The 25,241-nt window shown below is 43.5% G+C and overlaps 1 protein-coding gene across 1 annotated transcript in view; it reads left to right on the forward strand.

Moving 5' to 3' along the window:
• ascc3 (activating signal cointegrator 1 complex subunit 3) overlaps nt 1-14,134 on the forward strand; it is a 358,193-nt gene extending 344,059 nt beyond the window's left edge. The window contains exons 40-42 of the mRNA XM_055634935.1: nt 5,150-5,359; nt 7,425-7,600; nt 12,966-14,134. Of these exons, the coding sequence (XP_055490910.1) occupies nt 5,150-5,359; nt 7,425-7,600; nt 12,966-13,113 (534 nt within the window). The 3' untranslated portion in view covers nt 13,114-14,134. The remainder of the gene's footprint in view (nt 1-5,149; nt 5,360-7,424; nt 7,601-12,965) is intronic.
• The last annotated feature ends 11,107 nt before the right edge of the window (nt 14,135-25,241 follow it).

Genomic DNA, 25,241 nt, shown 5'->3' on the forward strand with positions numbered 1-25,241 from the left:
CGGTGGAGCGGCCTCCAACCGGAACGCCAGCTCAAGTCACGGAGCCTGCGGAGCTGCGGACCTACCATCATAGAGCTGGCCGGCTTCGGAGCGTGGAGAGCTGCGGTGGCGCGCTGCTGCAACCCGACTCCGGTGGATAGTGACACCGGGAGCTCGCGGGTCCCCGGTGGGAGACCGCTTTGCAGGGCACCGGCAACGGCGACTTCTCCCGCTCGAATTGCGGGGTTGAAAGTGACCTGGAGTGGGGCCATACATCGCCCGGCGCGGCTTTAAATGACCGTGGGACTTGCTAGCGCCCGCCGGTGGCTCCGACATCGGGACCGGGAGCAGGGCCTTACATCGCCCGGCGTGGATTTGATTGGCCGTGGGACTTGCTAGGGCCCGCCGGGGGCCTTTGACTTTGACTTTGGGAGAGGAATGGAGAGCAGGGGAGAGATAAGACTTTGCCTTCCATCACAGTGAGGAGGAGATTCACTGTGATGGATGTTTGTGTAAATTGTGTTGGTGTGTGTCTTGGTTCTTTTCTTGTAGGACTGCAGAAACCAAATTTCGTTTGAACTTCATGTGAGGTTCAAATAACAAATAAACGGTATTGTATTGTATTGTATGCTTTGTATACATGTTAGCTAACACTGAACGGAAGAACCAGAGGCAGCAGGTCGGTCAGACCCTCAAGCCTACTGCACTATTCAGGAACATCGTGCTGATCTGATCTCTTTCGTGTCACTGGCTACATACACAGGCATTGAGAGAACCAAAAGCTTGTTCAAAAAAGGAGGGTTTAAAAGAGTCTAAAATGATGGAAAAGAGGTAGAGATAGTTAAACAAGGAATTCCGGCGATTTGGAGCCTCTAATATTTTACTGAAGTAAATATAGGTAATCATGATTCTGCATATTAGCAAAGTAGTCTAAGGGGCGACTTGACGCAAGAGTTAACCAGAGTTTAACATCGTGGGAACCTCGTGCGATAACAGTACGGCATTCGTGGACCACCGTAGACCACCGTGGCGCTAACGGCAGGTAATCGTGTAACTTGGTGACTCGGGAGAAAATTCAAGCAAGCTTGAATTTCTCCAAGAGTGGCTTGTACACTTGTGGTTGAACATTGCAACATTAAATGGACGTAGTGGCCAGTGCGATATCCGTAATAACTCTTGCGTTTACCGTGGGAACTCCTGCGAACGGTGAACCCAGAAGCTGGACAGAGGGGACAGAAGGCGAGTAAAAATTGTCTTCTGTGGGATTGAATTTAAAAAATAAAGATTTGCATCCGCATATGGACATCAACTTATTCATGAGTTATGTTAAGAAAATAACTATAATCTTTAAAAGGGACTTTACTGAAAGGTCCCGCATTTTTATGGTCCGTGAGAAATTTTTCACATGTACTTCTTTGAGAGATACAGCTCGGAGTCCTCGCCGACTAGCGATCGATGCCTTTCCGAAGCAGGGTCCGGAACGCTACCAATCAATGTTCTCCAGAGACCCGTGTAAGGAGTGAACTGCACATGCTGGTTTAAACCGAAGACAGACACAAAAAGCTGGAGTAACTCAGCGAGTCAAGCAGCATCTCTGGAGAAAAATAGGTGATGTTTCGGGACGAGACACATCTTCAGACTCAATTCCGATTAGGATGTCTGAAGAAGGGTTCCGATTCGAATCGCCACCTATTCTTTTTCTCCAGAGATGCTGCCTGACCCGCTGACTTACTCCAGCTTTTTATGTTTTTCTTCCCAGATCTGACTTGGGTAACTTAGGTAACTTACACTCTCTCTCTCTCCCCCATGGTCAGGATCGAACCCCGGTCTCTGGGGCTGTGAGGCAGCAACTCTACCACTGTGCCGCATGTAGTCAGATTTAATAAATTGCTGGTGTTGCTTCCAAAGACAGAGGCATTGATAATATTAGATCAGAATTGCATCTTTACGCTAATATAGTCAATTATTAGTCAATTAATAATAGAATCAATTAATGTTGGTGACATTTCACCTACGAATATCGGACTAATTTCGCAGAGGTAAGGGCCAATTAGGCATAGCAAAAGGTATGAACACTTTTAAACATTTTTTTCCGACTATTTTATCAAATGCAAATACAGGGAGAATGATCAAAGTGCTCACATGGCTCACTCTGTTAGAAGCGTTCTGAGTTTAAATGTTTCGTGTATTCCTTCTTAAAATATAATTTTTTGTGTGGCCAGGGGTGCGATTGAGAACAGCTGGGAAAGGGCGGAGGGGGCGTCACGAATAACAGCGTTTCCCTGGCCATATTATGGCCCATTCCCCAACCGTAACATTAATCAAGCTCTGTCTAACTCCGCCTTCACACCATCCCCCTGTGACATGGGTTAGTCATCGCTGGGCGGGCTGTGGGCCGAATGGCCTGCCAACGGGAGTCAGCGACTGACACTGAGATCCATTGTGCAGGAAGGAACTGCGGATGCTGGTTTTTACTGAAGATAGACACAAATGCCACCTGTTCATTTTCTCCAGATATGTTGCCTGACCCATTGAGTTGCTCCAACATTTTGTGTCTGTGTTCACTATGACCATTGAATTATATGATTTTAGGTAACTTACACTCTCTCTCTCTCCCCCCTCCCCCATGCAGTAAATGTCGGTTAACCAGGCCAAGGTTTGCAACGCTGGTTCCCTCTTGGGATCACACTATCCCTAGCCAACAATTGGCCTATCAGGGAACCAAATATAGACATAAAGTGCTGGAGTGACTCAGTGGGTCAGGCAGCATCTCTGGAGGAAAGGATTAGGTGACATTTCGGGTCGGGACCCCTCTTCAAAATACCCTGCTGAGGTCATCTGTTGTTGGCCCTGATTTGTCCCGGTCTTTTCTTGCTTCCAGTTCCCCCCTACAATCATCCCGAAGAAGGGTCCCGACCAAAAATGGAATCTATTCCTTTTCTCCAGAGCTGCTGCTTGGCCCGCTGAGTTACTCCAGCATTTTGTGTCTAACTTGCTGATTCAGACAGTTTTTGATTATCAAGGATTCTGCGCTGACTCTTTACAAGTACCTTTATAAATTTCTATCTGGCAGTGTTTTCTGTCTCAGGAATTTCAGCCCTTTGTCTGTAGTTACTGTCATCAAATATAGACAAAGGGCTGAAATTCCTGAGACAGAAAACACTGCCAGATAGAAATTTATAAAGGTGGGGATCTGTGGTACTTCTGAAACGCACGTTGGAAATTTAAACTTGGGCGCAACTAACATCGTCCAAGTAATGTGGCATCTTCCTGCAGTAAAGTCACGGCATTAGTACAGGCATGTCTCCAAATGAGCCAATTCAACCAAGGGAGGATATTTATAGTGTGTGAAAAAAAAAGTGACATCATGTGTGCCACGTGACACTTCACAGTTCACAATGTTCATTCAAGATTTAACGGGAAAGCTCGGGAGACGGACAAGTCACTCGCACAAATAACAGAAATGCCGAGTACCCGTGGGAACTCTTTATCTACCCCCCGTTATATCGTGTGATATCGTGCTAGACCACGACCACTTCACTCTGGTTACATCTTGCGTCAAGTCGCCCCGTGAGAAAGTGCTTTAACAGCACAGGTACAGAAGGGAATGAGATAGGTAGGGCTAAATGACATCTGTAAACACAAGGGGTGGTTAGAATTTGGAGTGGGGACAGACTCAACATTTAAAGGGTGGCACAGTCGCAGAGCCGCTGTCTCACAGCGTCAGAGACCCGAGTACGATCCTGACCTCGGGTACTGTCTGTGTGAAGGTTGCATGACCTCCTTGTGAACACGCAAGTTTTCTCCGGGTGCTCTGGTTTCCTCCCACATCCCAAAAAACGTGCAGGTTTGTAGGTTAATTGGCCTCTGAAAATTGCCCCTAATGTGTAGGGAGCGGAAGAGAAAGTTGGATAACATCGAACTAGCGTGGTCAAGGGATCAATGGCCAGTGTGGGCTCGGTGGGCCGAAGGGCCTGTTTCCCCGCTGTATCTCTAAACTAAACTAAAAACTGCCGCGTATCTATACATGATGTCTATTCCTCAGAGCATCAGGTAGTTCAATGAGGCTGGAGAGAAACCAAAAATGGCTCATTACTGAAAACTATTTAGCAGGAGATGCTTTAGCTATAACCAATCAGGAAAGAATGCAGCCAATCATTGTCTCCATAGTAGAGCGTGGGATAAATAAATAAGTGGTAATAGATCCTGATCACAAGGTATTGCTCATTACTTTAGTGAAGGTCATTCCAGTATTCTTGCATGGCAGAAGCAGAATTTGTGAAAAGAAAGTGAACAATGAGCTGAGAGGTGGAAGTGTGTTTAAAGATGGGAAGGAAAGTTGGCAGCACGGTGACATGAAGCAAGGTGACTTTTTGTAGCAGGCACTGTAAATCAAAGATCCTATAGCGAGCAAGGTGGTCCACTCAACGAAAAAGACGTAGTAAGGTCATGGGCGGATTCATGGGTAATTTAAGGCCCCATTTCCGTAACCGGCTTCCGTCTCCGCACCAAAGATCCCACGGGATAATAGTGCGGAGACACATGCCTGTTACGGAAACATCCTCATAGAAATAAAAGTTATTTGGTAAAAATCTTCACATTTTCAGAATTTTAATTTATTAACACAAACTGTTCCCCCGCAACGTTGATTACACTGCGAGTCGGGTCGGGTCCGGATACGGAAATGGATGAAAAAAAGGCCCACATTCCGTTGCGTGCTACACGTCAGCCCATTGCATTTAGAAGGAGTGGTCTATCTTGCCCCGCTATAGGATCTTTGCTGTAAATGGCAGTTTTGAAAGGCAGGAGAACTGTACCAAAGTAGAGAACCAATTATATCATCAAAATGCATCAAGTTACGGTGAGGGAAATGAGGGAGAGGAACAGGAAGGAAAGTTAGCGGTTGTTGAACTTAAAGAGAGCAAGAGCTAGATACCATGGATGAGTTTAGCATCAGGAGCAGGGCAGAGAAACTGTCCTTTTAGGTGATCTCATTCACAAATTCTGTTCTGAGATCCAAATGCACATAATGTTAACCTATCTTAGCCTTTTATTTTCTGTGTTTTAATTCTGAGTAGCTGGAAATCATGCTGAAAGCTGCTCTGTAAATTGTGTCCACTGTAGTTAACGAGGGATTGTCTAATTGTTCAAACTTCTTTCAACTTTTTAGGCTTGGAATTTCTTGTCCCATCTTCCAGTCATCGAAGTTAGCCTGAGCATCAAGGGCTGGTGGGAAAATGCTCCAAAGGGGAAGAATGAAATATTGTTGCCCAATGTGAACACTGGCTTGCGAGATGAGAAAAACTGGACACAATTACATGCGGATCAGGAATACCTACTGCAAGTCAATTTACGGAGGATAGGGCTGGCCCGCAACAAGGTATGTGCCTTCAATGGGTGATTAAATCTTGAGAAACGCGAAACCGATAACCTATCCCATACTTCAAGGTTGTTCCCATTCCGAAACTAGTTCTGTTCAACTTAACCTTTCTGGATTGTAGATCAGGTGTTAGTCTGCAAGGCCAACAATTCAGCTACCAAATTTGGGATTCCAACAGACCTCGCTTGAATACAACAGTAATCCATCATGTCTGTGGAAAAAAAGCTGCTGGAGGAAGTCAGTGGGTCAGACATCTCTAGGGAGAAATGGACACTTGATACATCTGGTCAGGACCCTTCTTCAGAAATGGGCAAACAACGATTCGAGTCGGGACCCTCCTTCGAGTTGGGACTGAGAAAGCTGTTCTTAAGTCTGGACGTCAGAGCTTTTAAGCCCCTGAATCCTCCCGCAGAGGAGGGAAGAGAGAGAAAGGAAAGATCAGGGTGGCAGCCATCCTTGATGATACTTCTTACATCCCCGATGCAGCACACCATGAAGATGGACTGGATGGAAGGAAGTGATGATCCTTTGATAGACTGGACTGTGTTCAACACTCTGCAGATGAATGTGTTCATGAGCAGAGCAGTTGACATGCATCCTGTCAGGATACCTTCTCAAGCACATCTGTAGAATTTCAAGAGAATCCTCTTGGACACACTAAATCTGCTTGGATGTCTTAGAAAATAAATATTCCAATGCACTTCCTGCATCACTACATCAGAGGGTTGTGAATCTGTGGAATTCTCAGCCTCAGAAGGCAGTGGAGGCCAATTCTCTGGATGCTTTCAAGAGAGAGTTAGATAGACCTCTTAAAGATAGCTGAGTCAGGGGATATGGGGAAAGGGCAGGAACAGGGTATTGATTGTGGATGATCAGCAATGTTCACAATGAATGGTGGTGCTGGCTCGGAGGGCCAAATGGCCTACTTCTGCCCCTATTGTCTATTGTCTATCATTGTGAAGAGACCAGGTTAGTTTGCTGGATGCCTTGGAACTTGAAGTTGTCGACTATCTCTACAGTGGCTCCATTGATGAGGACCGGGTTGTGTTCATCCCCTCGCTTCCTTAGGTCAACAACCAACTTTTTCATCTTGCAAGACACTAAGGACTAAGTTATTATCCTTGCACCATGGCACTAGATTCTCGATCTTCCTGTACATGGTTTGGGAAGAGCTCCATGCAAGACTGCAAGAAATTGCAGAGAATTGTGGACGCAGCCCAGACCATGACACAAACCAACCTCCCTTTTATTCTGAAGTCTGAAGAAGGGTTTCGGCCCGAAACGTTGCCTATTTCCTTCGCTCCATAGATGCTGCTGCACCCGCTGAGTTTCTCCAGCTTTTTTGTGTACCTCCCTTTTATTAACTCCATTTATACCTCGCGCTACCTCGGCAAGGCCAGCAGCATAACCAAGGATTAGTCGCACCTTGGCCACTCGGGAGAAAAAAAATAGTTCGAGTTGGAGGAAAGGTTCCAACCCGAAATATCACCTATTCTTTTTCTTGATAGTATTCTCGTTTCGAGGTCAGAAGGCTGTGATTTCATGCTAATGATTACGACATACATGTCAGTGCATTACTGTTTTTACTTCAGTGTCAAATGGGATGTTCCAACTCACTCTTGTCAACACTGCAAGAACAGATTAAATTGCTGCTTTTGGTTAGTGATATTCGCAAGTGAAGCATTGATGTGAAATGACTACTGTCTCTTTCCAAGCAAACACGATTACTGCAACCAAAAGATTTTTCGTTTTCTGAAGTGTTTTCAAGATACTTGTGTGATTATTCCTTTAAAAATTTACAAACTGCACCAACTGGAAATCTGAAATAAAAACAAAAAAAAAATAAGGGAAATACGTGGGTTGGTTTCATTAGAACTGGTAAAACTTTGAGATAAACCAGAATTATAATGTAAATATAGCAGGAGTGGAATAAGCAAAGGAATGACTGTAATCAGGTTGATCTTACCAATATTTTGCTTAAAAATTATACTACCTACACTGAATTTTTTTAATTCTTAAGGAACATAAAATGGTCCCTGATGTGTTGTCTTATATTGGTTGTCAGGGCAAATATAACAGCAAAGCTACTACACCACGTTTCACAAAGGCCAAGGATGAGGGCTGGGTTGTCATCCTTGGGGAAATAGACAAAAAGGAATTGTTGGCTTTGAAACGAGTTGGATATGTTCGAAATCGAAGCACCATTTCTCTAGCCTTCTTTTCACCCGAAGTCACCGGAAGGTAAGATCCCTTTGCTCCTTACCACCCCTGTAACTTTGGTAATCTTTAACAAGGTAAAGATATCCTAAAATACTTCACATAGCAGGGGACAAAAATGATATTGTCAGAAAGGGTGAGATTAGAGTGCGTATCAAAAAGTCAGGTTAAATACGTAAGATATTAAGGAGGGTTTTAAAGGAGAAGAAAAAAAAACAAAAATAAGATGTGCTGGTGTTTGAAGGGCAGAAGATCCAGAATTGTTAAATGTTGAATGTTAAACCAGAGGTGGTCCAAAGCCATGGAGGAATTTAAATTCAAGAATGGGACTTTTAAATCTGAGCAACTTGGAGGTTATGTAAGCCAGAAAAGTCAGGAGTGAGCGGCAAAAGGAACGAGAGGTGGAGAAGGGAGATTGTTGGGTATACTAGATGATCATATCAGTTATAACAATCCCAGCCATCTACCAAGGTAGGTTTTAAATGCGTTTTTAGCAATAAGATAATTTATTCATTGTTATTCGGATTGCCCGTTATATCAAAGTGCAAAATAGCGTTGTGTCAGCTATTCCTGGAGGAACAATTAGGACAAATTACTTTAATCTGGATTAAACTCTTGTGAAAGTGACATGAAAGTGCTCATGCCTTAATGACCATTTCCAAGGTTGGTATAACTATTAATTTAACCGTTCCTTTGGCATCTGCTGAAAGCAGTGAAGAAAGAAAGTAAAATACTAAGTTTAAAAATATATATTTTCTGTAAGGTAGACAAAAATGCTAGAGAAACTCAGCGAGTGAGGCAACAACTATCTTCGCTCCATAGATGCTGCCTCACCTGCTGAGTTTCTCCAGCATTTTTCTCCACATTCGATTTTCCAGCATCTGCAGTTCCTTCTTAAATGTATTTTCTGTAATCTTATTTTATCAAAAACAGTCAAAAGTGCTTTGGTTTCCTCTCACACTCCAAAGACGTACAGGTTTGTAGGTTATTTGGCTTAGGTCCAAATAGTAAATTATCCCTCGTGTTACAGTATAGCGTTAATGTATGGAGATCGCTGGTCGGTGTGGACTCAGTGAGCTGAAGGGCCTATTTCCCCACTGTATCTCTAAACTCAACTAAACTAATCTAAAACTAAAGCAATGACCCTACCCCACTCTACGAGTTCATTCAAGAGCTCTCCCGAGTTTAAAAAAAAAATCAAACTCGTGGAAGCACGTAGAATGTACAAAAGCGGGTGCGTCGGAGCTCGGGACGTCTCTCAGCGGATCGTAATGCTAACGGCAGGTACTCGTGAGACGCAGTAAGCTCGTGAAGACTAAAAACCCCGAGCACCTACGAGGGGCCATTACCATAAATCTCCGATTTCGAATCGGGGCAAACTCGGGAGAACTCTTGAATGAACCCGTACAGTGGGGCAGGGCCATAAAGCTCAATTTTGTGCCCCAGTGTGAAAGTTGTGGTAGTCTTTATTTATTTAAACTTCCAATGTGCGTTTAACTTCTGCTCTTAGAAATAGCATGAGGACCCTCCAGAATACTTGACAATGTAATGATTGGACATGCCCAGTGATAACTTACTGTTTTATATTAGCTCTTCAGTGAGACAAGTACTTCCAAGTGTACAACACTATTATGCACAAGACCTTAAACCAATTGATGAGAGTCATTGGTAGACAAAAATGCTGGAGAAACTCAGCGGGTGCAGCAGCATGTATGGAGCGAAGGAAATAGGCAACGTTTTGGGCCGAAACCCTTCTTCAGAGTCATTTATCTTTTTGGTATTGATTAAAGTTAAATTACAAAACACTGCAGTAACTTGTAGCTTTTGCCGATGCTCTTAATAGTTTACAAATTTGTAGCTAAATAAAGGCCATTCAGTCCATAATCTTTGTACAAGCCCCATGCCTGACAGCAAAATACAATTCCTGTTACCTGTTGTATTCCTGCATAGCCCCATCCTCCTCTACGTCACCTTATTTCACTCACAAAGACAGTATCATATTCGTATTGATTTACTGAACTGGGATTGTGTAGGTTCACATCTCAACATGAAAATGTCATCATTTGAACAGAGTTTAAAACAAAAATCATAAACCAAAAACCAGTATCATTACCAGTGTCTCTGGAGAAGGCAACTTACCATCCAGATATGGGTCTGGCATGCAAGTGGCTCGATACAATATCATTGTGGCATACTGAGAACTGCTCTCTGAATTAGCCTTGCAATCTGAATGAATGCTTTACTAGGAATACTGGAGAATGGCCAATGGACCCTGGCCTTCTCAGCAACAACCATATTCCAATGTAGGGATTTTTCCTTAATTATTCTTGTGATTTCTGTCTGATGATCTGCATATGTCATTGTTTCTTTATGATTTAGAAAGGTTTCTCTGAATCTCTCCACTCACTGCCTCGCTAGCTACTTAAACTCGTGACTCTTAACTTCTCCCTAACCAAAGGAAAAAGTATTTTCTTATTTAACTCTTGGAAAACCTTGTCCTAACTTTATAAAATGTTCTCCTCCAGTGTCAATAGATTCTGTAACTCTAATTTAATCTCCTCATAACTACAGGGAATTACATAGCAACACAGAAGCAGACTATTTGGCCTCTAGTCCGCACTAGTGTTTAATGCTCCACTCAGGCTTTCCAAATAATAAGAGTAGATTTCCAAGTAATCTATTAGTCATAAAGTCTTACAACTGTGGAAATAGACCCTTCGGCCCAACTTGCCCACACCGGCCCCATCTACTGCCCCAACGTGTCCCATCTACATGAGTCCCACCCACCTGCGTTTGGACCATATCCAAGTTTGTGGATGACACAAAGCTGGGTGGCAGTGTGAATTGTGAAGAGGGTGTTAGGAGGTTGCAGGGTGACCTGGACAGGTTGAGTGAGTGGGCAGATGTGTGGCAGATGCAGTATAATATAGATAAATGTGAGGTTATCCACTTTGTCAGCAAAAACAAGGGGGCAGATTATTATCTCAATAGGGTTAGGTTAGGTAAGGGGGAGGTGCAGCGAGACCTGGGCACCCTTGTACACCGGTCACTGAAAGTTGGCTTACAGGTACAGCAGGCAGTGAAGAAAGCTAATGGAATGTTGACCTTCATAACAAGAGGATTTCAGTATAGGAGTAAAGAGGTTCTTCTGCAGTTGTATAGGGCTCTGGTGAGACTACATCTGGAGTATTGTGTACAGTTTTGGTCTCCTAATTTGAGGAAGGACATCCTTGTGATTGAGGCAGTGCAGCATAGGTTCACGAGATTGATCCCTGGGATGGCGGGACTGTCATATGAAGAAAGATTGAAAAGACTAGGCTTGTATTCACTGGAGTTTAGAAGGATGTGGGGGGATCTAATAGAAACATAAAATTATAAAAGGACTGGACCAGCTAGATACAGGAAAAAAGTTCCCATGTGGGGCGAGTCCAGAACCAGGGGCCACAGTCTTAGAATAAAGGGGAGGTCATTTAAGATTGAGGTGAGAAAAAACTTTTTCACCCAGAGAGTTGTGAATTTGTGGAATTCCCTGCCACAGAGGGCAGTGGAGGCCAAGTCACTGGATGGATTTAAGAGAGAGTTAGATAGAGCTCTGAGGGCTAGTGGAGTCAAGGGATATGGGGAGAAGGCAGGCACAGGTTATTGATAGAGGACGATCAGCCATGATCACAATGAATGGTGGTGCTGGCTCAAAGGGCCGAATAGCCTCCTCCTGCAACTATTTTCTATGTTTCTATCCCTCTAAACTTGTCCTATCCATGTACCATCCTTTGAACCATAACACTGCTGCCTTGCGTTTATCAGTGGCAAACTTTGTTTTCCAATTATTTTCCCATTTTGCATTATTAATATCCTGTTCAGTGTAGACCATTATCCCCAGCATTACCCACGATAGTCAAATATTAACCCATTCTGTGGGGTTAATATACTACCTTTAAGAGGGTTGACACAGTCATCTTCAGCTGTGTGGAAATATATATTTTTGTCAGTCTTGTACTGCTTGCTGCTAATTGGAAAACCCCAAATTCTGCAAGATTTGTTTTCAACTGACGGTATTTGTTTAACTGGAATAAATGACCTTAAACACTTTTATTGGCAGTACCGTTAAAAACATAAGGTTCTCCAAATTTTAACTCTAAACTCAAAGATAGAGGTCAATAGTGTTCATGTTTTATAGTAATATCATATCATTGTTAAATTGGTATTGAATTAAGATAAATTATACATGATAAAGCAACAATTTATATTTTTCATAGTAGGTTCGTCAAACCATCACAGATCCCATCGCCTCCGGCAACCTCCCCTCCACAACCTCCAACCTTATACAGACCCAATCTGTACTGCCTGTTTCTATCTCCTTCCCAGAATCCACAAGGAGGGCTGACCAGGCTGATCCATTATTTCTGCTTGTCCCTGCCCCAACAAACTCGTCTCAAATTCCTCGATTAGGTGGCGTGGTGGTGCAGCTGGTAGAGCTGCTGGCTCACAGCACCAGAGACCCATGTTCGATACCAACTTTGGGTATTGTCTGTTTAGCACTTGCACCTTCTCCGTGTGACTGCATGCACCAATTAAGGGACAGTGATATTTGAGTTATCATACAGACACACAAGTAAAAAGAACACAATACACAATAGAATTTAACGTAAACATCCACCACAGTGGAATCGACATTCTTCACTGTGATGGGAGGCAATAACGTTCAGTCAATCTTCACCCTAGTCACCCAGTTTCTTTCCCTTTCTCTATTCACTCATCTTCCATCTGCATTCACTATTTCCTTTTTATCGTCACCTTTTCCCCCTTTATCCTCCCCATTTCCTCCTCTCCCTGCCCCTTCCTCCCATATGCCTCCCTCTAGCTTTACATTTAACTCCTTCCCTCTTTCCTTATCGGATACCCTTCTATCTCCTTTTCACCTCCAGTCTTTGTCACTTTATCCATCCACCTGTCCATTACCTACCCCCCCTCCCCCACACACACCCACTATCACCTGATTCCACCTACATCACCCCATTACTTATATCCAGCTTTTCCCCTCCAGCCTATCTGTCTAAAGAAAGGTCCCAACCCGAACTATTGTCAGTCCATTCCCTCCACAGATGCTCGTTGACCCGCTGAGTTCCTCGTGTCTGCTCTTAAAATAAAGTAATTTGATAAATTCAAGGAAAGGATATGGAATTAAAACAAGTTTTTAATATGTATTTTAAGGTGCTTTTAAGGTCAGCAATTAATTGCGATCTTTATAAAATCCATTCTGTTCAGCATTACTGGTCGTAATCAGAATGGGGTTTTTTTTTCACACTTCAACGCATTTAAGTTTTCACTCTGTATCGAAGTGTAGAAAGGCTTTAAATAAATGTGGCATATGTGTTTCTTTTGTTTGAAGGTACATCTACACATTGTATCTGATGAATGATAGCTACCTGGGGATGGACCAGCAGTATGACATTTATTTGGATGTGATAGCAGCGAGCATCGCTGCTCAAGTCAACACCGAGGTCTCAGATGCCATGAGTGACCTGGCCGTGGCCTGAATATTCACAGGTTTAGTGCCAAACAAGCCAGGAGCAGCGACCTCGCAGCACAGATTGTGCTGGGGTGCTGGAGCAGCAGTGAAAATTACTTGATATTTGCCTTAGTAGATGCAACTTCTAACCTCAGATTCAAAGGAAATTACAGGTGGCTGCTGATGTGACTTCCAGTGTGATTCATCTACACAGCTTGGTGGCCTTATGTAAATTTGCATTTTAGATTACTGCTCTAACCTGATAAATTTGAGTCTGTTTATATAGTTCACCAACGCACCAGGCAAAGAGCTGAGAGCTGCCCATCAAGAGTCACAACTTCCTTCTCCATTACCTTATTAAGGCTATGTATTTGTTGTGGAGATGTCATTGGCACTTTTTAAGAATAACTTAATATTAATTAGCATTCTTTCAGTGAATGCAAATTTGCATTGACAGCTGATTACAAAGATGGAAAAGGAACCAACCTACTTTCTTCATAACTAATAAAGTATGGACTTCTTGTACTTCCTGTGACTGATACTGGAGCATTTAAATGATTATTCTGTATAGTGTAAGTTATTTTGAATTTAGCCATCAAACTGATTAGTAATATTATCAAGGCAAAACGGAAGTCTGTACAATTCGCATAATTGTTATATGAATTAACGGTATATTTACAAAAAAAAAACTATCTCTATGACGAGAGAGAAAATAAGGTAATTTAAAGGCAAGTTGTGATTGAAAATTAATTCCCATATCCACAGAGTGCAGAGGGTATTCATTGCCATGGTAACACAAAGGCTAAACTCGACACATTTATAACCATGGGGTCAGGTTAAACCTAATAACCTTTCTCTGCAGTGAAAGCTGTCACACTTCATTTGTCAATACCAATTTAGTTGTATCTGTAAAAATTAAATTGTGGCAAAAATACTTACTAGCACAAGGAAAAAAATGCTATTTACTGTCAAAAGGGAAACTGGCATTGAATATGAGTTTACAATGCTGCTTGCAAATGTACAAAACCATTAAACTTTATTGCAATACCTATGTCTTTTTTGTCCAGTTTTTGTCGTATTGAAAATAGCTATCGATGGATCTATTGTAGAAAACAACACAAGATCCAAGAAGATACTTTTTTTTGTACTTTTCCTGAGTGGCATCGTGGTGCAGCGGTAGAGTTGCTGCCTAATTACGCTGTCCCACTTAGAAAACCTCACCCAAGGTTTCCGTGCGGTTCCCGGAGGTTTCTGTCAGTCTCCCTACCTGCTTCCACTACCTGCAACCTCCGGGAACCGCACAAAAACCTTGGGTGGGGCGCAAAGTCTCCAGAGGTTTCCGTTCAGGTTTCCTAAGTGGGACAGGGGCATTACAACACCAGAGCCCTAGGTTTGATCCTGACTATGGGTCCTGTCTGTAAGGAGTTTGTACATTCTCCCCTTGAACGGCATGGATTTTCTCCGAGATCTCCCGTTGCCTCCCACACTCCAAAGATATACAGGTTTGTAGATTAATTGTCCCTAGTTTGTGTACGATAGTGTTAATGTGCAGGGATCGCTGGTCGGCGTGGACTCGGTGGACCGAAGGAACTGTTTCCACTCTGTATCTCTAAACTAAACTAAACCTAAAAATATTTAATGTTTCATTTCTCTTTTTTAAATCATTACCAAGTAGCCAAGAACAACATTGATTTTCTGAACATTTACCAATAATCCCATAATTGAATAATATTACCAATTCAAGCAAATGGTTTTTCACTATTTTATGCATTCTTTCTACATTTTAACACTTTCTTTAATGAAGCAGTTTTATCAGTATATCTCTGTTATTTGTTTGTAAACATAGTTTTGATAAAGTAAGGTAACCTGAAATCCTTTAATGTGACGTACAATATAAGGAAAGCGTAGATGAAAGAGGGAAGCGCGTTAAGAAGAAATAGCCGTGTATTTGGATATCAGTAACAGGATCGATCCAAGTCAGCAGGTATTTACAGAGGGGAAATCATGCTTGATTAATCTTCTGGACAAGGGAGAGCCAGTGGATGTAGTGTACCTAGACTTTCAGAAAGCATTTGATAAGGTCCCACATAGGAGATTAGTGGACAAAATTAGGGCGCATGGTATTGGGGGTAGAGTGCTGACATGGATAAAAAAATTGGTTGGTAGACAGGAAACAAAGAGTAGGGATTAGCGGGTCCCTTTCAGAATGGCAGACAGTGACTAGTGGGGAACCGCAAGGCTCGGTGCTGGGACCGCAGCTATTTACAATATAGATCAATGATTTAGATGAAGGGATTCAAAGTAACATTAGCAAATTTGCAGATGACACAAAGCTGGGTGACAGTGTGAACTGTGAGGAGGATGCTATGAGAATGCAGGGTGACTTGGACAGGTTGGGTGAGTGGGCAAATGCATGGCAGATGCCGTTTAATGTGGGTAAATGTGAGGTTATCCACTTTGGTACCAAAAACAGGAAGGCAGATTATTATCTAAATGGTGTCAAGTTGGGAAAAGGGGAAGTGCAACAGGATCTGGGGGTCCTTGTTCATCAGTCAATGAAAGTAAGCATGCAGATACAGCAGGCAGTGAAGAAAGCGAATGGCATGTTGGCCTTCATAACAAGAGTAGTCGAGTATAGGAGCAAATAGGTGCTTCTGCAGTTGTACAGGGCCCTAGTGAGATCACAGCTGGAGTATTGTGTACAGTTTTGGTCCCCTAATTTGAAGAAGGACATTATTGCTATTGAGGGAGTGCAGCGTAGGTTTACAAGGTTAATTCCAGGGATGGCAGGACTGTTATCTGCGGAGAGAATGGAGCGGCTGGGCTTGTATACTCTGGAGTTTAGAAGGATGAGCGGGTATCTTATTGAAACATATAAGATTATAAAGGGTTTGGACACACTAGAGGCAGGAAACATGTTTCCGATGTTGGAAGAGTCCAGAACCAAGGGCCACAGTTTAAGAATAAGGGGTAACCCTTTTAGAACGAAGATGAGGAAACACTTTTTCACACAGAGTTGTGAGTCGGTGGAATTCTCTGCCTCAGAGGGCGCTGGAGGCCGGGTCTCTGGATACTTTCAAGAGAGGGCTAGATAGGGCTCTTAAAGATAGCGGAGTCAGGGGATATGGGGAGAAGGCAGGAACGGGGTACTGATTGGGGATGATCAGCCATCATGATATTGAATGGCGGTGCTGGCTCCAAGGGCCGAATGGCCTACTCCTGCACCTATTGTCTATTATTACTTTGAAATAGTTATTGGTAAAATGACTAACTTCACTGTTGTAAGACTTAAATTGTAGAACAGTTTTTTGAGGTATGAATTCTGAAATGAGTGAGTGGGTAAATAATGTTAACCGCCAATAAGATTGAAGCAGAAAAGTAGGTGAAACACAGCCTCTTGTTCCTCCTTGATTGTATTTTCAAAGTAGTAGAGGATTCATGGAAAATAGAACAGTATAGCATAGGAACGGACGTTGGGCCCACAATAGTTGTGCCGAACATGATGCCTGGCTGACCTGACCTCATCTGCCAGCAAGCGATCCATATCCCTCCATTTCCTGCAAATCCATCCGCCTATCTCAAACCTTCTTAAACGCAAAGAAGCAGCAGTCTCATCCATTATTCTGTCTAACCATGTAATTGAGGTAGTACTGAGTCACCCAACTAAAAACTTTGACTTTTAATTAGAAATCGATTGTTCCGGAGAGCTTTAGGGTTATTTTAAGTGATACGGTAACCAAGTCACAAAATTCTGCTCCCCTTGCTTTCCTGCCACTAAGTGCACTTATAACATTATTATCACCCGCACGAGTATATCTGACATAGGAACAGACAGACCTGTGTGATTCTTCCACTGCTGTGGACTTTGGATGAGATGGGTTTAACAAGATAATTACTGGTGAGGGTACATTGGGGGTATTATTTGCAACCAAATATATTCATTATTATATTTTAATATTCCAATTAGTTGTTTAGTCAACTGCTTATAATTGCTATTCATAAATCCTTTTAGGCAACATGTGGCTGTTTTCTCCTCCAACTTTTGCCTAAAAGCAAATCCTGCAACATGCTCTGTTGGAATTATTTGACTGATCTTCAGTGGTGTAATGAAATGTTGACTCATCTTCTTCTTGCGTATGGCGTGCACTGCCTAAAGCTGCAGATCGAGTGGCATGAAAAACACTACATCTATTTGTTTGTGCACATCTGGTTGATTGCATTAGTGGAAACAGGGTGGACCATGTGAAGGTTGCAATCTCCTACCCCAAGTTGACTGATAGATCTGTAAGCCAAATTGGGGAACCTATTGGAAGTATTGTCTTGTCAGATGTGATTATATCGACCAGTAGCACTAACGCCAGTGGTGATGAAGTGCTTTGAGAGGTTGATCATGGTGCAAATCAACTCCTGCCTCAACAAAAACCTGGACCCATTGCAGTTTGCCTACCACCACAACAGATCAACGGTGGATGCGATCTCGCTGGCCCACCACTCCTCACTGGACCACTTGGACAACAAAAACTCATATCTCAGGCTGTTATCCATTGATTACAGCTCGGCATTTAATACAATCATCCCCTCCAAGCTGGTTACCAAGCTCTCAGATCTGGGTCTCTGCGCATCCCTCTGCAATTGTATCCTCGACTTCCTCATCCACAGACCACAGACTGTTCGTATTGGCGGAAATGTGTCAGCCATGATAACAATCAGCATGGGAGCACCTCAAGGCTGCGTGCTCAGCCCCCTGCTGTACTCACTCTATACTCATGACTGTGTAGCCGGTCATAGTGCGAACTCCATCATCAAGTTCGCTGACTATGCCACTGTTATGGGCCATATCACTGATAGAGTATAGAAGTGAGATCGACCGACTGACCAGATGGTGCCAGCATATCAACCTGGCCCTCAACACCAACAAAACCAAGAAACTGATTGTGGACTTTGGAAGGGGTAGGATGGGGACCCACAGTCCCGTTTATATCAACGGGTCGATGGTGGAAAGGGTCAAGAGCTTCAAGTTCCTGGGCGTGCATATCTCTGAAGATCTCTCCTGGTCTGAAAACACTGCTGCAATTATAAAGAAAGCACATCAGCGCCTCTACTTCCTGAGAAGATTATGGAGAGTCGGTATGTCAAGGAGGACTCTCTCTAACTTCTACAGGTGCACAGTAGAGAGCATGCTGACCGGTTGCATCGTGGCTTGGGTCGGCTACTTGAGCGCCCAGGAGCGGAAAAGGCTATAAAAAGTAATAAACACTGCCCAGTCCATCTTAGGCTCTGACCTCCCTACCATCGGGGGGTTATCGCAGTCACTGCCTCAATAAGGTTGGCAGTATCATCATCAGACCCACACCATCCTGGCCACACACTCATCTCCCTGCTACCTTCAGGTAGAAGGTACAGGAGCTTGAGGAATGCAACGTCCAGGTTCAGGAATAGCTACTTCCCCACAGCCATCAGGCTATTAAACTCAACTCAAATAAACTCTGAACATTAATAGACCATATCTGTTTATTTGCACTTCATCTGTTTATTTATTCATGTGTGTATATGTTTTTATAATGGTATATGGACACACTGATCTGTTCTGTATTCATGCCTGCTATATTCTGTTGTGCTCAAGCAAAGCATGAATTTCATTGTCCTATCTGGGACGCATGACAATAAACTCTCTTGAATCTTAAATGTTTGCATAATCTGCCAACCAAATTATGTTGGGGTGCTATGATAGACTGGAGTAATTCAGCGGGTCAGGCAGCATCTCTGGAGAAAGGAATAGGTGACGTTTCAGGTCGGAACCGTTCTTCAGACTGGAGGTACTGTGGGATATATTGGTCATAGTGAGATCGAGCACAAAAACGCCCTGCATCCCATGCGACCATAAGGCACCCACTGTATTCGCATTTTAATCCTGTTTTATTCTTCTCTCATTCCCATCAACTCTCCCCAGATACTGATGCTCCATCTGCCATTTACAGTGAGTATTTTAACCCACTCACCTGTACATCTTTGGGATGTGATAGGAAAGCGAAACATACAGAGGAAATTCATCGTTCAAACTCTGCACAGACAGCATCTGAGGCGAAGATTGAAGCAGGGCTACAAGGCCTGTGAGGCAGCCTCTCTAACAGCTGTGTCACCCAAACATCTCAAGAATGCAGTGTCATTGCATTGAAATTAGTTTGGAGATGGTACTGGAAATGCAAATAGTTTTACACAAAAAGGGTTGGTCTTATTGACAGCTTAGGTATGTACCTGTTGGAGTTTAGAAGAGTGAGATAGTTTAGTTTATTTTCATGTGTGCTGAGGTACAGTAAAAAAGCATTTGGCATGGAGATGGAGATCAAGATGGAGGTTGATTGAAAACGTAATATATTGGGGCATCTTGACTGGATGGATATGGAGAGTGGATTATTCTTCTGAGGAGATCTAGAACCAAAGGTCAAGTTTTAAAATGCGATTTACGTCTTTGGAGTTCCCTATCTCAAAGGGCAGTGGTGGGGTGGAAGATCGCAACCTTCACGTGGTCCGCCCTGTTTCGACTAACGCAATCAACTCGATGATTAAACGAAGGAGCTGATCATGGACTTTAGGAGGGCACATCATCCGAGGACGTACACTCCATTGAGGATAAATGGGGATCCTGTGGATAGGGTGAACTGTTTTAAATATCTGGGAGTCCACATCTCTGAGGATATGACATGGGCATCACACGCCTCAGCACTCGTGAGTAAGGCAAGGCAGCGCCTTTACCACCTCAGGCAATTGAGCAAATTCACAGTGTCTCCGAGGATCCTCCAGTGCTTCTATGCAGCGGCGGTGGAAAGCTTCTTGTCCGGTAACATTACCATCTGGTTTGGGAATTGCTCTGCCAAGGACAAGAAGGCTCTGCAGAGAGTAGTGCGTTCGGCCGAACGCACTATGGGAACTTCACTCACCCCCCTGCAGGAACTATACAACAGGAGGTGCAACTCCAGAGCAAACAAAATCATGAGAGACCCCTTCCACCCCTGCAACGGACTGTTCCAGCTGCTACGGTCAGGCAAACGCCTCCGTTGCCATGCGGTGAGAACGGAGAGGTTGAGAAGGAGTTTCTTCCCAGAGGCAATTCGGACTGTAAACGCCTATCTCACCAGGGACTAACTCTACAGAACGTTTTTCCTTCTATTATTTATTATGTAAAAGAATATGTGTGTTATGATTGTGTTTATAATTTGTTTGGTTGTTTTGTTGTTTGTCTTTTGCACAAAAATCCGCGAGCATTGCCACTTTCATTTCACTGCACATCTCGTATGTGTATGTGACAAATAAACTTGACTTGACGTGACTTGACGTGCACAAACGGATTATCCAATAGACCAAGTTGTTCTTCAACTTTAGGCTGTGCACGCCACACAAAAGAAGAAGAGGGCAGTGGTAATAGTCTTTGAAAACTTTTAAGCAGATATTTGATTTAAATAATAAGTGTAAAGGAGCTTAGTCTGACGCACTGTAGCCTTTACTAGAACCTTTATTATAGCACATGGCACACATGGCACACACGTCCCAGCACTGGCTGCATCCAGCCTTCAGGCGTACCAGGACAAAATGGGAGGAAGAAAGGGGAGGTTATCATAGTTATACTGATATGATGGGGCGTGTTAATGGTGATGAGGTAGCTACATTATAGGTTGCATGCATAAACCATCTACAATAAGGAAGACAAAGGTTCTCAATGATGGTTGGGAATCTTTGCAATGGCCTTATCACATGGCAGAGCAGGCTTGAATGGTCATGTGGCCTACCCTTGATCCTCATTCATATAGAATCTACCTTTGCAATTCATCGACAATGCAAGCGATAAAGACATTACATTTATTTTTTGAAACTAATTGAGGTGATTTTCAAAAGTATAGAAGTTCACAGTTAATTCTTATTCAATTAGTATAACACCTTGGTCGAGACAACTTTTTGCATGGTGTAGATTTCTGAAACCACAAATTGCTATTTTGGGAAGAAATATATATATTTTTTAATTTATTTGCTTTAATTGCAATGTTTGGGGTGGCTCAGCGGTGGAGTTACTGCCTTACAGTGCTTGAGACCCAGGTTCGATCCTGACTTTGGGTTATTGTCTATATGGAGTTCGTACGATCTTCCCGTGACCTGTGTGGATTCTCTCCAGGATCTCCGATTTAATCCAACACTCCAATGACGTACAGGTTTGTCTGTTAATTGGCTTGGTATATTGTAAATTGTCTCTAGTCATATGCTGAGAGAATGGAGTGGCTGCACTAGTCCCACCTGACTGCGTTGGTTTCATATCCCTCCAACCCTGTCCTATCCATGTACCTGTGTAACTGTTTCTTAAATGTTGGGATAGTCCCAGCCTCAACTGCTTCCTCTGACAGCTTGTTCCATACACCAACTACCCTTTGTGTGAAAAAGTTACCCCTCAGATTCCTATTAAATCTATTCCCCTTCACCTTAAACCTATGTCCTCTGGTACTTGATTGACATACTCTGGGCAAGAGACTCTGTGCATCTAACCGATTTATTCCTCTCATGGTTTTATACACTATAAAATCACCCCTCCACCTCCTGTGCTCCAGAGCATATAGTTCCAGCCTGCTCAACCTCTCCCTGTAGTTCAGACCCCCCAGTCCTGGCAACATCCTCGTAAATCTTCTCTATACCCTTTCCAGCTTGACTATATCTTTCCTATAACACGGTGCCCAGAACCGAACACAATACTCTAAATGCGGTCTCAGCAACATCTTATACAACTGCAACATGACCTCCCAGCTTCTATACTCAATACTCTGACTGATGAAGGCCATTGTGCCAAAGGCCTTTTTGACCATCTTATCTACCTGCGACTACACCTTCAAGGAACCATGCACCTGCACTATCAGATCCCTCTGCTCATTATGAAAAATAATAGTGTTTGCCCATTTATAGCTTTTATCAGATTGCAGCAGGGTCTAGATCAACTTGGAAAGTGTGCAAGGGAATGGCAGGTGGGATTTTGGTCAAGTGCAAAATGATGTGCTTTGCAAAGATAATCTAGGCATACACGGTGAATGGTTGGGCCCATGGACGTGTGTCAGGAGCAGATAAGAAAGTAGGATAGCATGGAACTGGTGTGAACAGATGATTGATGGCCAGTGTGGACTTGGTGGGCTGATGGATCTGTTTCCATGATGTATCTTTCAATCAATCAAATTCTCTCAGTTTCTTCCTCCAAATCATACTAAGACCCTATAAACAATACTTACATTCCCAGGTTTGAAGGCAAACTCCACCCCAGTTCCAGGTTTCCTTGTCCCCAGTGTTAAATAAATGTCACCCATTTCTAAATAACTCTGAGTTGTGATATGATCAGGCCCTGGGAAAATCATAGTAAAATCCAATTTTAGGCCCTTCACGTACTGTACTAAATGAAATGCCTGCTTATTTATAGGTTTCAAGCTTTCATGCATGCAAGTGCATCCTTGGACCACTAATTACACATCAGTGAGAGTTATGAATCATAATGGTATTATTCTTATCCCATTTCCTTTGCCTCGATGCAGCGCATTGCAAATGATGGACAAGAAGGTGCAAACTATTTTAAGGTGCTAGGATTCTTTTGTGCAAAATTGAGTTTAATAATAATTATTAAATATGTTACAGTCGCAACTCCACACAGCAAGAAAGCAATTTGTCAAAGTTAATGCACGAGCTGAGTTTTTAAAGCACATTGTGACAAATTGTAATCTCCCACCTACTATAGACTTTGACCACTTCATCAGTCAGAGTAGTGAGTATAGAAGTTGGGAGGCCACATTGCAGTTGTTGGTGAGACCGCATTTAGAATATTGTGATCAGTTCTGGGCGCCATGTTAGAGGAAAGATATTGTCAAGCTTGAAAGGGTTCAGAAAAGATTTACACGAGGATGTTGCCAGGACTAAAATGTGTGATCTATAGGGAGAGGATGAGTAGGCTGGGTCTCTATTCCATGGAGCACAGGTGGATGGGGAGATCTTATAGAGGTGTACAAAATCATGAGAGGAATAGATTGGGTAGATGCACAGAGTCTTTTGCCCAGAGTGGGGGGAATCGAGGACCAGAGGACATAGGTACAAGGTAAAGGGGAAAAGATTTAATAAGAATCCGAGGGGTAACTTTTTCACACAAAGGGTGGTGGGTGTATGGGAACAAGCTGCCAGAGGAGGTAGTTGTGGCTGGAACTATCCTGTCGATTTAAGAAACAGTTAGACAGGTACATATATAGGACAGGTTTGAAGGGATATGGGCCAAATGCAAGCCAGTGGGACTAGTGTAGCTGGGACATTGTTGGCCGATGTGGGCAAGTTGGGCTGAAGAGCCTGTTTCCACACTGTGACATCACTTACAGCTGCAGGTTAAAATGCAGATTAGATACTAATAAAATACTATATTAGAAAGATCGATAGATCAGCCATGAATGAATGGCAAAGTCGACTCATTGGGCCAAATGGCCTAATTCTGCTCCTATGACCTATGAACTTCATTGTTGTATACAACCTTGCTCTGGTGCCAGACTGTAATGGTCCTGTTGTTCCTTTGGATTGATCAGCGACGTCGAGAGGGGGGACGTGCTGTATGGGCAACAGCCTGGGCGATATCATATGGAGGACACTCCAGCTTTGCCTGCTGTGTCGACACAACACGGGGAGCAACAGTTACCGGTTATGTCATGGGTAGATTGGCGTAGAGTGAGGCACAAGGGGTTGCTCCCGACGGTGGGACGGATTTTCGGATCTCACTGGACAGCTACCGCCCGCCTCAAGCTGGGCAGCCCCCAGCCAATAAGGTGCTGTCCCGCCACAGTCTGCTATCCTCATGGGGATTAGGAACCATCCGAACAGCAGATCGCAACATTCACACCTACCAACACTTCAAAAGAGACCAGCCCTAAAACTGGGAACTTGGAATGCCCAGCCTCTCTGAAAACCTACAGGACATCAGCGATTGCAGGAAAACAGCTGTCATAAACAACAAGCTCAAGAGACTCAACGTAGGCAAAGCCACCCTCCAGGAAACAAGGCTGGAAACAAGGAGAAGGAGTACACATTTTATTGGCAGGGGAAGGACTCTGACAAGCCCAGAGAGCACAGGGTAGGGATCGGAGTAAGGAACAGCCTGTTGAACATGGTGGAACAGAGGCTAATGGCTCAGAGCGACTCCTGACTCTCTGCCTCAACACCACCGCAGGCCCAGTCACTCTTGTCAGCGTGTAGGCCCCGACACTGTCCTCCACATCAGACACAACGGACGAGCTCTATGAGAACCTCGCATCCATCATCATCAGCAGCAGCATCCCCAGCAAGGAAGAACTTGTTCTCCTGGGCGACTTCAACGCCAGAGTGGGCGCAGATCACAAATCGTGATCTTCCTGCCTTGGGCAGTTTGTTGTGGGCTAAATGAATGAAAACGGGCAGCGATTGCTTGAGCTGTGCACTTACCGTAACCTGTGCATCGCCAACTCATACTTCCAGACAAAGCCCCAGCACAAGGTTGCCTGGGAACACCCACGCTCAAAGCCTACCATGACGATGACCTATGAACTATATAGTTTCCACATAAAGATTCCAGATTAATTCATATTTAGACTCTAGAGATACAGCATGGAAACATAGAAACATAGAAATTAGGTGCAGGGGTAGGCCATTCGGCCCTTCGAGCCTGCACCGCCATTCAATATGATCATGGCTGATCATCCAACTCAGTATCCTGTACCTGTCTTCCCTCCATACTCCCTGATCCTTTTAGCCACAAGGGCCGCATCTAACTCCCTCTTAAATATAGCCAATGAACTGGCCTCAACTACCTTCTGTGGCAAAGAATTCCAGAGATTCACCACTCTCTGTGTGAAAAATGTGTTTCTCATCTCTGTCCTAAAAGATTTCCCCCTTATCCTTAAGCTGTGACCCATTGTTCTGGACTTCCCCAACATCGGGAACAATCTTCCTGCATCTAGCCTGTCCAACCCCTTAAGAATTTTGTAAGTTTCTATAAGATCCCCCCTCAACCTTCTAAATTCTAGCGAGTACAAACCGAGTCTATCCAGTCTTTCTTCATATGAAAGTCCTGCCATCCCACGAATCAGTCTGGTGAACCTTCTTTGTACTCCCTCTATGGCAAGAATGTAT

The sequence above is a fragment of the Leucoraja erinacea genome, chromosome 5 (genome assembly GCF_028641065.1).
Source record: "Leucoraja erinacea ecotype New England chromosome 5, Leri_hhj_1, whole genome shotgun sequence".
NCBI classification, from domain to species: Eukaryota; Metazoa; Chordata; class Chondrichthyes; order Rajiformes; family Rajidae; genus Leucoraja; species Leucoraja erinaceus.